This window comes from Mirounga leonina, unplaced genomic scaffold (assembly GCF_011800145.1).
Source record: "Mirounga leonina isolate KUSES-001 unplaced genomic scaffold, KU_Mleo_1.0 Mir_171, whole genome shotgun sequence".
NCBI lineage: Eukaryota > Metazoa > Chordata > Mammalia > Carnivora > Phocidae > Mirounga > Mirounga leonina.
Window position 1 is genome coordinate 19,496,060 of NW_023270436.1, and position 13,942 is coordinate 19,510,001.

Sequence of the window (13,942 nt, forward strand, 5' to 3'; positions counted from 1 at the left end):
CCTGTGGGGTCTGGCCGGCCTTAGACGTTTCCTGAGCTCTGTCTGCAAAAATGCAACGCCCTGTAAATAATCACCTTTGATGACTTTTTTCCAGAGTGATGGATGTCTGAGGCTGATGGAGATGGTTGCTAGATCCTGGTTAGTTTGATCCCATATTCAGGGGATTCTCCTACCTCCCCTCCCATGGAGGGTGAACCACCTAGGGGAGGATGCAGTAAGGCTTTGCTTCAGGGACTCAGTTTCCCTTCCTGCCACCATCTGCTGGGAGTCTCGGACTTTTCCTGTGCCCTCATGATGGAGGGGTTGAATCACAGATGATTCAGAGAATGATCCCAACCTCTTTCCTCTTTCCCGCCACCCATTTCCCTGCCAGTTAACTCATATCCAGGTGGAAGGAGAACAGGAATAGAAATCTGTCCATATTTGTCCTGAGGAGAAAATTGGGTGAAAAGGAAGGAGCTTAAGACAGCTGATCCATAAAAAGACTGAGGACCTGACCATAGTAGCCTTCACCAGGATGACCCCTGGGCACTTGATCTTCTGTTAGTAATGTCTGCACCCTGATCCCCACCACCCATGAAGAGCCACATCCAGAATTCTAGAATTTCTGGATTTGAAGGAAACTTCATCAGCTCCTAAGCACTTGTTAAGTGCCCCCAAGGCACCCTTTCTCTTGTCCTCTCCCCTCAATAGTCATTGGCTGCCAAATAGGCACTGCAGGAATCCAAAGATTAAGGATGCATTGCCTGTCCCAACTTCATTCCTGCTGCCTGGGTGTGGACCATCGTGTGGAGACAGACAAAGAACAAGGAAACACATCATCAGGAGTAGCTCTGCTTGCAGTAAGCAGTCTGCGGAGAATGAGATAGAAAGTGATGGGAGAGGGGGTGTCTTAGAGAAGACGAGCTGAGACCTGAATGACCAGAGGCAGCCAGCCAAACAAAGATAACACACAAGAGAATTTGAGGCAGAGGGAACAGCACATGCAAAGGTCCTGAGACACAGGAAGAATTTGGAAGGTTTAAGGAGCAGGAAAAAAAAAAAGTGCGTGCGGTCATACTGTAGTTTGAGGGGGGAGATGGTAAAAGGTGGTTTTGGAGAAAGAGGTCCAAGGCCAGAATCCAAAAGGCATTGTAGCTCATGAAGGGAGTTTTGATATCATTCTCAGCGTGGTGAGAAGCTCTTGGTGGGTTTTAGGCAGTGATTTCATGGCCTGATTTTTACATCTTTAAAGTACTACCCACCCACCCCAAATGATTTGCTGCCAACTTAAAACACAAAATCTGATCATCTGAGGGGTGCCTGGGTGGTGCAGTCGATTAAGTGTCCAACTCTTGGTTTCTGTTCAGGTCATGATCTCGGGGTCGTGAGATCGAGCCCCGCGTCCGGCTCCTCACTGACCAAGGAGTCCGCTTGAGATTCTCTGCCTCTCCCTCTGCCCCTCCCCCTCCCTCTGCTTGCTCTCTCTCTCTCTGTCTCAAATAAATAATTAAATCTTTTTAAAAATCTGATCATTAGATCATTTCCAAAGGCTCATCTGGTACAAATCTTGATTGGGGATTGAGTTTGGGGGATGTGGCAGGAAATCTGCTGTGGCGGATGGCCTACCCATATAGGAAGATTCCCAGCCATTTTGCCAAAGGTGAGGACCACCAGGGACCCTCTGATGTAACTACAAAAGCAGTACTCCCTAGAGGGGCACGATGGGCTAGGTGAGGTCCAGGTTACCTGTGCTTAACCTGAGTAAAATAAACAAGACAGGGAGACCCAGTAGAAGGTTCTCCTGAGACTCTGGACTCTAATTAGTCAGCAGCAGGCAGGGAGGAGTGGGGATAGTCACCTACCTCCTCGATTCTCTCCTCTGATTTCAATCAACTGACAAATAGAAAAAAGAGCCAGATGGGACCAGCTTAATTCCTGGTGGAGCTGGGCTGCAGACCACTGCTGGACACCTACACTCTGTCCTCTCCAAGTGACTTTGATTTGGGGTTTCCCAGCACAAGTAGACAAGTGGAGAAGTCTGGAGAGAGAGAGAGGACCCCACTGCCAGATTTTCAGTCCAGCAGCTCTGCCCTGAGAATAGGACACAGTGGATATCAGTGACATCCCTAATACCTCCCTCCCTAATACCTCAAACCAGATGGTCCCTCATTTCCCTGGGAAGCAAGGGAGCGATGGAGAGGTGGAGACTGCGGGTTGTTCCTTGGGGACTCCCTGCTCTAGCGAAGCTGGTTTCCCCACCCCTGTGGAAGTTCAAGAGCCGTTAGAAACCCCAAGAAAGGCTGGGGCTTGCTCTGAACCTGGAGTGACAAAGCTCAGGGAGTTCATCATTATTATTAACTATTATTACTAATTATTACTGTTATAAACATAGCATGCATTTTGCAAATTTATCAAACTGTATAAAATGATGCACAATCAAATGTGATTCTCTCTGAAGCCCCAAGCCGCCGTCCTGCTCTGCGGAGGGAGTCCCGTCCCCTTGTTCAAATGCATCCCTCCCACTCACACGAGACCTCTTATATCCACTCTTCTCCTTCGATTTCTTTTTCACTCAATACTGAATTGGTTGACACACCAGTTCTGCCATTCTTTCTGTTATTGTTCAGTTGCATGGTATTTGAACAAGTAATATTTTATTTATTAGACACACATGCATACACCTACATGTCTATATACATACACACACATACATACATACATAGATCTATATCTGTGAAAAGGTATATAGTGAAAATTCTCTTCTTGCCCTGACACCCCATCCTATTTCTAATGTCCCACCTCTCCTACCAGCATAATATGTACCAGCATCATTTGTTTCTTGGGTCTCCTCTCCAAGTTTCTTTACTCACACAGTAGCAAAGCAAACATGTAAAGTCTTATTTCTCTCCCCGTTTTTACACAAAAGGCAGCAAACTCTGCACACGTTGCTTTTTAATATAACAGAAACTGGCCACCTCTCCTCTTTGGGCCACAGAGAGCTTCCCCGTTCCCCTCTTGCTGCTGCATGGCACTCTGTCTGGATGCTCCATAATTGATTTAACCTTACTGGTGCATATTTGATTTGCCTTGGAGTCTTGCTACTACGAACAACATGGCATTGTTTCCCCTTGCACGGACACCATTTTGCAAGTGGGCGAACAACGCTCTGCGGGATAAATTCCCCGAAGTGAGCTTGTTGAGTCAAAGGAGAGATGTACTTATAATTTTGAACATTCTTGCCAGGTAATTCTCCATGTTATTCACCAGTGACTTCATCTCATTCCTTTGACCCCTGCGTGTATTCCATTGTGGGCTTCTACAATCATGCAACCCGCCGCCCGTAGATGGACAGGTGCATCGTCTCCAGACTTTTGCTCCCTCCAACAGTACTTTGGTTATGAACACTTTGTACCATCCCAGTGGGTGTGTCACGACCATAGCTGTCCCTCTGCTTTGGGACATGGCCACACAGCCCATTGACCTAGAAATCCATAGCAGTTTAAATGGAGCCCTTTTTGCTGTGAACCCTTTGCAACCATACGCTCTTCCTAGCCCTCATTGGCCACCGATCGCTGTCCTGATCTGTTACCTAAACTCCAGCCACTGTGAGATGTACCAGTGAAGCACCCTAAAGTGGACTTCCTGGGGGCACCTGGGTGGCTCAGTCGTTAAGAGTCTGCCTTTGGCTCGGGTCATGATCCCAGGCTCCTCGGATCAAGCCCCACATCAGGTTTTCTGCTCAGCAGGGAGCCTACTTCTCCCTCTGCCCCTCCCCCTGCTTGTGCTCTCTCTCTCTCTCAAAAATAAATAAATAAAATCTTTGAAAATAAAAAGGAAAAATGAACTGGGTTTCCTGGATGCTTCTGAGTAAAGATGTGGTGAGGCAAGGGAAAGAAAGGTCAGGCAGACTTCGGACACAGCTTCAGTAGCAACTAGGGAAAATCAAAGAGCACCTCGAACCATTTGGGGGCATTTAATTTAATTTTATTTATTTGTTTTTGTTTGTTTGTTTTGCTGAGTGTGGCATTTATTACATCTGCTTTGGCGAAAATAAACAATTCTTCACATACGTTTTTCAGCAAAACATGACAAATAGGGAGGAGCAAATGCAAAGTTCTCAGGACTAATACTGCATTGACTTGGGGGCACCAGGAAGTGCAGCCCCGCCCCCCTCCCCAGTTCTGGGGCGGGGCCTGAGGGGGAGACTAAGGCACAGCTGAGGGGAGGGGTACTCTGGACCTGTCCCTACTCAGTGCCAGCCTGTGAGTGGTTGGTGGATGGGGTTGACAGCAAGTCTTGGGGGGCATTTTAGAAGCACACCCTGCCTGGGTCCAGCTGCCCCACATTCCAACTCAGATGGTCTAGTTGAAAGTCACCGAAAGCAATATATTGATAAAGCTGGAGAGCAACGGCGCTCTTGGGTAGAGTTGGCAGTAGGGTACATAGGTTCAGGTTATTCTGGAAGGTACTTTTTCAGTGTCAGCCAACATTTTAAATACATAAACTGTTTGGATGATCAATGCAACTTCTAAGACACTCTCCTTTAGAATTAGCTGGACACAGTCACCAAAGATATGTATTTATTGCAGTGTTATTTGGGAGGAGAATGGCAACAACCTAAATATTAATCGATAAGAGCCTGGTTCAATAACATATATGTTTAGGGGTGCCCGGCTGGCTCAGTCAGTGGACCACACAACTCTTGGTCTCGGGGTCTTGAGTTTAAGCCCCATGTTGGCATAGAACCTACCTAAAAAAAAAATAATAATAATATGTGTTTATATTTCAATGTAGCTATTTAAAAAATGAAATGACCATATAGGTGCTGACATGAAAAGTTAATCATGATGGATTTTAAGTGAGAGATTGGGTGGGGAGATACTAATGCAAAGGAATACTATAGAGCAGAGAAAAATGAATCAATCAAAACTACACTTATCAACACAGATGCCCCTCACAAAGTGTTGAGCAAGAAAAAAAGGGGAAAAAAAGAGCAGGGTGTTGAAGGATTCACTAGGGATGACTGCATTTATATAAAGTTTTATAACATACCACATATTATTCAGAGAAACTGACGTGTAATAAATAGATGCCAACAATAAATAACAGCAAGATGATAATAGTGCACCTGATAAATGGTCATGCTGAAGGTCATATTCAAGAGAGTAGTTAGGGGTGGAGAAGGAGAAGGAGCATATGGTAGGAAGGGAAACAGACTTTGACATACAGGTAGAATTCTATTTCTTAAGCGAAAGGTGTATACACATGGATATTTGTTGCCTTACTCTAACTCTTTTTGAGTGACTGGAATATTTCAAAATGCATTTCTTAGTAAGTGACAGAGCAATATATACAATGTAATAACTCTGAGAATGCTCAGATAGAAAGTGACAGCAGGGCTCATGAGGGCTGTCAGGCTGTTCTATGAGCGCTGTGCTTTATCCCTGTGATTTCATTTTACTCTAACGCCACTAAGGGATAGGACTGGTATAATCCCACCTTACAGATGACAACAGTGAGGTCCAGAGAAGGGAAGTGACTGTCCAGGATCTCATGGCAGTGAGCAGCGGGCTGAGCCTGGAACACAAGCCATTCTCTACACCCCTATGCACTAACACACCTCTTAAGGTAAAAAATACTTTATTATTTTTACATCAGTACATTTTATTGGGAGATTAAACAAAATCCTACTAACACTGGTTCCCCTTAGAAGGCAGGATTGGTAGATGGGGCAGGGGAGGGGCAGTACTTAACACTTTGATTTCATACCTTTCAGGTATTCTTACATTTTTTTAATTATTTTATAGGGAAAAAATATTTGAGGGTGAGGGAAAGAGGAATGAGCACAGAAACAATGTCAGAAAGTATCCAACTTTACGGGCGCCTGGGTGGCTCAGTTGGTTAAGCGACTGCCTTCGGCTCAGGTCATGATCCTGGAGTCCCGGGATCGAGTCCCATGTCGGGCTCCTTGCTCAGCAGGGGGTCTGCTTCTCCCTCTGACCCTCCCCCCTCTCATGTGCTCTCTCTCTCTCAAATAAATAAATAAAATCTTAAAAAAAAAAAAAAAGAAAGTATCCAACTTTACCCCAGTTTGCTCCATGATCTGAGACAAGTCACGTCCTCTCTCCGAGCCTTGATTTTTTTTTAATCTATAAAATGGGAAATAGAAAATGCCAATCTGACCGGATGGCTTACAGTGGGAACAAGATGACAACAGGCAATACGCTTTGTGGAGTGTAACTCACCATTTGAATATCAGTATTGTCCACGTGGACACACAGGTACAGGGCTGCCAGTGAGACAGTAGATGAAACCCCACTGCCCCCAAGCCCACCCCCCCCACCTCTGCCCTTTCTGCCCCCAGAAAGTCTCCTTCAAGTCCAGGTGGGAGCGGCCCAGTGAGTCTCCCTGAGGGTCCTCATTCCTGCAGGATTGAGTGAGCTGGGTCCTCCCTGGCTGTAAGGAATGGGTTGTGTTCAGCAGTTCCAGCTGTTCATTATCCAAGGTGGACCTCTGGGTGCCAGTGCCTGTTGCCTGGTCCAGCACTGGCACATATTAGGTGTTCACTGAACGTATGAATGAATGATCAAATGTGAATGGGAGAAAGAAACTCAGCCCTCATTCAATTCAATTTCCTTAATCAATGAAATGGGAACTAAGCTAAGATCTTCTCTACGCTAGAAGTCAATGATCCAAGTAAAACAAAGCCAATCTGCTCCAGGAATGGGAGGGAAGGTCTTCTCAGTGCTGAGGGCGGTGCCAGTGGTCATCAATCAGAGGCGATTTTGCCCCCACTGGGGGGACATTTGGCAATGTCTGAAATCACATTTGCTTGTTACATGTGGGGGCGTGCGTGGGGGTTGCTACTTGGACTAAGCAGGTGGAAGCCAGGGATGCTGTTCCCTATCTTACAGTGCACAGCGCAGCCCCTTGTCCCCCAACAAAGAAAGACGCCGAAGGCATAGGACCAATCAACGTTCTTCGGGGCAGTCCAGATGGTCCTGGTTTTGTTTCTGATTGTGTTTGATGTGTTCCGGTGTGGTTTTTCAAGCCTCAAATAGCCTGGTCTCCTTCCTGCTACTAACATGCCGTGTGACCCTGGGCAGCCCATTTCCCCTCTCTGAACCTCAAGTCCTCTCACTGGGCAGTTTGTAACCATGAGTCTTGAAGATGTGATATTTCATCATTGATGTTGTCCCTGTTGGGCAATTTCTTCTTGAGGAATGTGAAGGTATGAGAAACCACCAACGGAATGGGGCATTATTAATGAGGATTAGGCTAGTAACGAACAGTTTCATAATCCTCTTTACCAAAAATACACCAAATGATGCACCGGCCAGTCCTGCCTCCTAAAAGTCCTCCCTGTGAACAGTCTGATGAGGGAAGAATTATCATCATCCCTACCGGGAGACCCAAAGGGGTTCCATGACTCAGTTAGCGAATGAAGTGCTGTGATAGCAAATGTCTATCTGCTTTCCCTCAGCCTCTCCACCACTAGGGGCTAAAGGCAGCAGTTAAACCCAGCTTTTTCTGTAAATGTTGTTTTTTTTTTTTTTTCACTTAAGACAATATTGAATATTTAATATACACATTTTGGAAAATACCAAAAAGTAGAAGGAAAAAAACCCACCCAGAGGCATCCAGAGCCATGTTGCTGGTGCCATTCTGACAGTAATATTGTAGGGGCTCCTGGGTGGTGCAGTGTGTTGAGTGTTTGGCTCAGGTCACAATCTCACGGTCATGAGATCGAGCCCAGCATCAGGCCCCGAGCTGGGCGTGGAGCCTGCTAAAGATTCTCTCTCTAGGGGCGCCTGGGTGGCTCAGTCAGTTAAGCGTCTGCCTTCCGCTCAGGTCATGATCTCAGGGTCCTGGGATCGAATCCCGCATCCGGCTCCTTGCTCAGCAGGGAGGCTGCTTCTCCCTCTCCCTCTGCCCCTCCCCACCCCTCGTGCTTTCTCTCTCTCTCTTATGTAAGTAAATAAAATCTTTACAAAAAAAAAAAAAGATTCTCTCTCCCTCTCCTTCTGCCCCCCCACTCTCTCTCTCTAAATTATATATATAGTAACAACATTACAGACAGTGACGCCATTTATCGTGATGAGCACTGAGGAAGGCATAGAATTGTTGAATCAATATGTGGTGCGTCTGAAACAAATAGAACAGTGTGTGTTAGTTTAAAAAAACTTTTGAGTTTAAATTAAAAATTAAAAAAAAAATGAAGTCTGGTATAGCTTAAAGTAAAACGAAGCAAAACAAAACACCAGCTCTGCATTGCAATTTGTTTTAGTTGGTTGTTCCCGTCGTTTTCATACACACCATAGAATTTTACGACTTGCTCTTTTCACTGCGCATTTTAGCAGAAGCATTCCCCAGCTGTGGTTTCCCGGGCTTCCCGCTCCATCACTGTGTGCCCGAGCGGTGACAGGCTGTCGCCAGTCATTCTGCTGCTGCCGTGCAGCTCAGATATAAACCCTCAGCTTCAGAGCGCGTGGTGCGTTTTCGACTCTAATGGGATGCTTCCCAGTCTAATCTCCCCATCTCTCCCATCAAAGTGAGAGAGGGAGAACGGGAGAGGTCTCCCTCCCCATCTTCAATGGGAGAACAAATGCTCAGTCATCTTCAGCGTGCCATCTGCAGATGGGAAAGCAACCTCTCTATGTATTTAATTAAAGGCCCGTCTCTTCTGTTGGATATCCATATTGGGTTATCGGTGTGTGTCTGTCTTCCCGTAGTGCAGGGACCGACCGTACCCAAAAGCGTTGACTCTCTCGTCCTGAGTGTCAACAACCAGCAGAGAAAGTCGGCACCCAACGTTGTCAGTTATTAATGGATGGGCAGCACGGGAGTGGGGCATTGAATGCACATGATAAAGGCAGAATCAGCCAGATGTGACTAGGATGATTGAAAATTGTAAGGGCTCTGACAAAGAGTTCGTTTAATCCAGTGGTCATTGGGGCCCCAGGGAAAAGCCGGCCTGCGTGGAGCAAGTGATTAAGTCTCTGGATTGAGAGGGCCCTGGAATCCAGTTTTGACTAATGCCTGCTGGGACCTGGTTTCGCGTGGCACTCCCTCGTCCAGCCCATCCCGGCTGAGAACGAGGCCTTCTGGCTGCGAACATTGCAGCCCCCAGACAGACACTCATTTGTCTTGAACAAGCCCTTGACTTTGGAGCTAGCCAGCAAGATCCCACCGTGAACCCTGAGGAGGAGGCAACATGGAGGCAGGGAGGGAAATTTACCTGGTGGATCCGCAACTCCCCTTGGCAGTTAGGTCTTCAGTGGGAAAGAGCTGACTCAACCCAGGCAGATTTACTTCCAAAAAAGCCTAATTGCTGCTATGGTTAACACCCATTTTACCATGGGGAACCCAGAGCTGGGCGCAGGGGCTGTGGGGAGGAAGCTGATCATGGACTCCTTTCGCTTACATTCCCTGCTTCTCTTGTGGGCTGCTTCGGATCCAGACAGGCTGGGGCGGCCAGGGGAGGTCACAGGCCTTGGAAAGCGTCATCATCTGCGGCCCAGACCTACCCCCGGGTTCCTGCCGCCTGCAATTTATAACACTTCGAAGGCAAAACTAACAAGGACAGAGTAGAAAGTCAGGCAAGATCACAGGTTCCAGAATGAGCTCTTCTGATCACTCCGATGATAAGAGTCATGGGGGATGGACTCTAACAGTTCTCCACTTTCAAGCTCCACCCCTGGAGATTCAGGTGTCAGGGGTCTGGCAGGGGAAACTAACAAATGCGTATTTTAACAAGGAACGCATGGAGGGGTGAAGGGCATCATTTGGGAGATTTGAAAAACACTATAGCCCACCCCCCCAGCAGGGAAGCAAAAAAAAATTGAGGATTGGGGGGTGGTCTTTGGAGGGGGCCACCGCTTCAAGTTGAAGGACGAGAGGTTGTCAGTGATAACAGCACCCCGTGATACTTACCAAAACGGCTAGCATGGTCTTTGGCATCAGGAAAATTGAGGTTGGAAACCCAGCTTTGCTGTGTGACCTTGGAAGGTTAACTCAGTATCCCACAGCCTCACTTTGCTCATCCGTAAAATAGGAATAATTTTTCCCTAATAAGGTTGAGAAAGAATAAAATGAGGTAATGGGGTAAAAAAGCATTTAGCACATGGCTGGCACATACGCAGCACTCAGCAAAGCAATCAAAAATAAAACGTTATAAGTATCGCTATAATTACGGCCAAGGGCACGCCGATGTGCTTTAAATCATTCGTATTCCATCCTTCCCCTCCCTCAACTCCGTCACTTGTAATCAAGGGGACATTTTTGTGAAAGGACGGGCAGAAACTAATATAGTCACAGGACCCAACAAAACTCACAAGCCAGGGTCAGGATCAAAGCCCTCTCCACCCTCTCTGGCAAGATTAACAAAAGACTCGAAGAATAATTGCCAATTACCTGATCGTTCCCCAGATCAATAGAGTCCGAGCTGGAGGACCTGACTAGTGTGACCTAGTCTGGCTGTCCACTTGACCCAGAGAAGATGGAGAGAAGATGAAACCCACACGGTTATGCTAGGGAGGATCGGCCAAAGTTGGAGCACCATCTGGGTCCCCCAACCCCGGGTGCATCCAAGCTCCACGCATCAAACCACAGCTGGAGCCCTGGAGCCAGGTGTCCTGACCCCTCCCCCCTCCTTCCTCTCTCTTTTGGCCCCTTTACTTTTTACTCGCTGCACAGTCTACAGAGATGGTCAGCATCAATCATTTAATAAAAGTGACAGTACACACAAAAAGCACAGCTCTGGAGTAGACCCACATCTGATCTAATCCTATGAGGTGGATGGGGTAGCTCTGTTACGCAGAAGAGGCTTAATGGATTTGCCCAGGCTCACGTAGCGAGGGGACTGTTGAAGGCGGGATTCGAATCCGGGTCTATCTCTGAAGCCTCGATGCTTCCCACCTCGGACCAGGAAACCTGCTGGGCCCCTGAATGACCTTGATCTGCCCTTGGGTCAGGCACACACTCCCTGTCCTCCCCCAGGCCGGTGCCTGCCCTGGAGCAACTGGGAGCCTGGCATGCACACTGGCTGGTAATCAATGTGACCCAACAGGAACATTTGTCGATGCCAATTGCAAACCGTTGCAGTCTGTATAGATTAAGCCACTGCCGGCAGACTCCATGAAAGTAAATGAGCCTTTCCGATGGTGGCGGAAATAAATTTAAATGACAGTGCTGAAGGGCCCAGAGACTGTGGCTGAGTGAGTGTCTGTCTGCAGAAAATCTACAAGGACAGCTATCAGTCCCAGGGCTTCCAGCCCAGGATGTAATTCCTCTCTATCTCAAGATCATCATCGGGGAGGCTCTGACCGCTCCGGCTTCCCACTGAAGGGCGCGAATACAATGACAATAGCAAAGATAGTGACAGCAGTTGGCGCGCACTAAGCACTCACTGTGGGAGGGGCACCCATAGGTGCACGTATGCAGGTACGTTTTACCTATGTCAACCTATCGAACAATGACGACCCTGGGAAACGGGGAGCAATAGCCCCGTTTTACAGCTGGGAAAACTGAGGCTCGGGGACGTCAAAGCCATGTGCTAGCTTGCAATTGACAGAAGGTGGGGGCGCCTGGGTGGCTCAGACGGTTAAGCGTCTGCCTTCAGCTCAGGTCGTGATCTCAGGGTCCTGGGATCAAGTCCCGAGTCGAACTCTCTGCTCAGCAGGGAGCCTGCTTCTCCCTCTCCCTCTGCCCGCTGCTCTCCCTGCTCGTTCTCTCTCTCTGTCAAATAAATAAATAAAATCTTAAAAATAAATAAAATAAATAAATAAAATTACTAGGTGGTCTTACATTCAAGGCAAAAATAAATCACAGGTAGCTGGGTATACAATGCCCAGCAAGGCCTGGCCCTGCGACCACCCTACCCTACCAGCTTTCTCTCCAGTCACCCTCTATCTGCTACCCCTCGTATTCCTCTTTTGTGCTCCCCTCAACTAGGCCTCGACGCTCCTCCTGCATCCCTCTGTTCTGAACCTGTCTCATGATTCTGAATCTTCAAATCTTTCTGGTCTCCCATAGGTCAATTTTTAATTATTCAGTAAAAAAAAAAAGAAGTGCCACCCCCCAATCCCAGGACAATATAGTCCTGAGCCAGGGCACACAGCTTGGAGAAAAGAGCGTGGGCTTGTTACAACTCATCCTTCGTGGGAGATGCTTGTGCAATGAACAACCTGCCCAACTGTACACGGTGGTCCTGCCCCACAGAGTTAGAGGCCTGTTGTCTCTGTTCTGTTAGCATGCAGAGCTTCTCTCTTTCTAAGCACCTATCACACCGAATATGATTATTTCTCCTTTCCTATTACCCCTTTCAGTACATATACAACTGGCATGTGAGACTCTTGTGCCCTTGGTTTCTGTAACCCTAATGCTTAGCTGGGGCCTGGCAGGATCAACTGTAAGTCTCCATGGTCAGCAAAAGGAAGAAAGGAAGGGAGCGGGAGAGAGAAAGAAAAGGAGAGGGAGGGAGGGTCAGAAGAGAGGGAAGGGGGCAGCCCCCATGTCTGTCCTGGTGTCTTGGCAAGCTCTGGGCGCCACTCTAGGCCCCTGCATCAAGAGCTGGAGGATCTAACCCCCACCCCGGCCCCAAGCTAACAGGTGTCTTTTCTCCTCTTCCCCAGATGCGCCCCGGGAAGGAGACACTGGCCCTTCGGGTGCTTCCCTTCTGCCCTCGGGAGCGCTGGGGAGTAGCAGCGGTCTGAGCAAAGAGAGCCTCGAAGAGAGAGTGACTTTGGCCCCTCTGAATCCAGCGCAGTCGGGGGAAGATCTTCGAGAGTCAGGGCTAGAAGGGGCAGCCCCTTCGGCCCCCCTGTCCACGCGGCTGCCGGAGGAGGCCGCCACCAAGCGCGCCCTCCCCTCCGGGAAGAAGCTGCCTTCGCTCAAGCAGGTGAACTCGGCCAGGAAACAGCTGCGGCCCAAAGGCACCTCCACGGCAGCTGTCCAGAGGGCGGCGTCCCCGCCTGCATCCTCAGGCCTGGGGCTCCTCTCCTCCGCCACCGAGAAGCCCCGCCCCCCGGGAGACCCCGAGCCCGCCGCCTCCGAAGAGCCCCTCTGGCTGGACCGGAAGGCAGGTGCGGTCCCCACGACGCCTGCACCCCTGCAGATCTCCCCCTTCACCTCGCAGCCCTACATGGCCCACACGCTCCCCCAGAGGCCCGACCCCGGGGAGCCTGCGGCGCCTGATGACGCCCCCGAGGCTCCCCCAGAAGATGCCAGTCCCATGACCTTAATGGACAAAGGCGAGAACGAACTGACCGGGTCAGCCTCAGAGGAGAGCCAGGAGACCACGACATCCACCATCATCACCACCACAGTCATCACGACTGAGCAGGCCCCCGGTACGCAGCTCCCAGACCCTCCAGCCCTCCTGCTGCAGCCAGGAGGCACCCGCTCTTGTGCAAGGCATGGTGGGAGGTGGGCCAAGGAGATCCAGGCCCCACCATCACTTACCATCTATTGAGCATTGACTGTGAGCTTGACCCTGTGTCTCAGAATTAATATCCCCATTTTAAAGATGAGACAGTTGAAACTCAGAGACATCAAGCAAGTTGCCCAAGGCCACACAGCTCAAGAGTGGGATTCAAACCCTTTTCAGCTTGGAATAGAATCCTTTAACCTGCCTGAAGGCCCTAGCCTTTTCAAAGTGCCTTTTTTTTTTTTTTAAGATTTATTTATTTATTGAGAGAGAGAGCGTGTGTGTGTGCATGCACATGGGGGGAGGGGCGAAGGGAGAGGGAGAGAGAGAATGTTAAGCAGATTCCCCCCCGAGGTGGAGCCTGATGCCAGGCTCGATCTCAAGACCCCGAGACCACCACCCAAGCCAAAAGCAAGAGTCTGACGCCCAGCCACTCCACCAGCAGGCGCCCCTCAAAGTGCTTTTACTTTGACCATTACAGGTACTTCTCCAGACTTGATAAAATGCACTTCTGTGTCCCAGTCTTACTTCTGT

At 48.8% G+C, this 13,942-nt stretch overlaps 1 protein-coding gene across 1 annotated transcript in view; it reads left to right on the forward strand.

The window, feature by feature from the left end:
- SEZ6L (seizure related 6 homolog like) overlaps nt 1–13,942 on the forward strand; it is a 185,024-nt gene that overhangs the window by 104,320 nt on the left and 66,762 nt on the right. Inside the window, exon 2 of the mRNA XM_035017248.1 lies at nt 12,615–13,331. Coding sequence (XP_034873139.1) covers nt 12,615–13,331 — 717 coding nt within the window. The remainder of the gene's footprint in view (nt 1–12,614; nt 13,332–13,942) is intronic.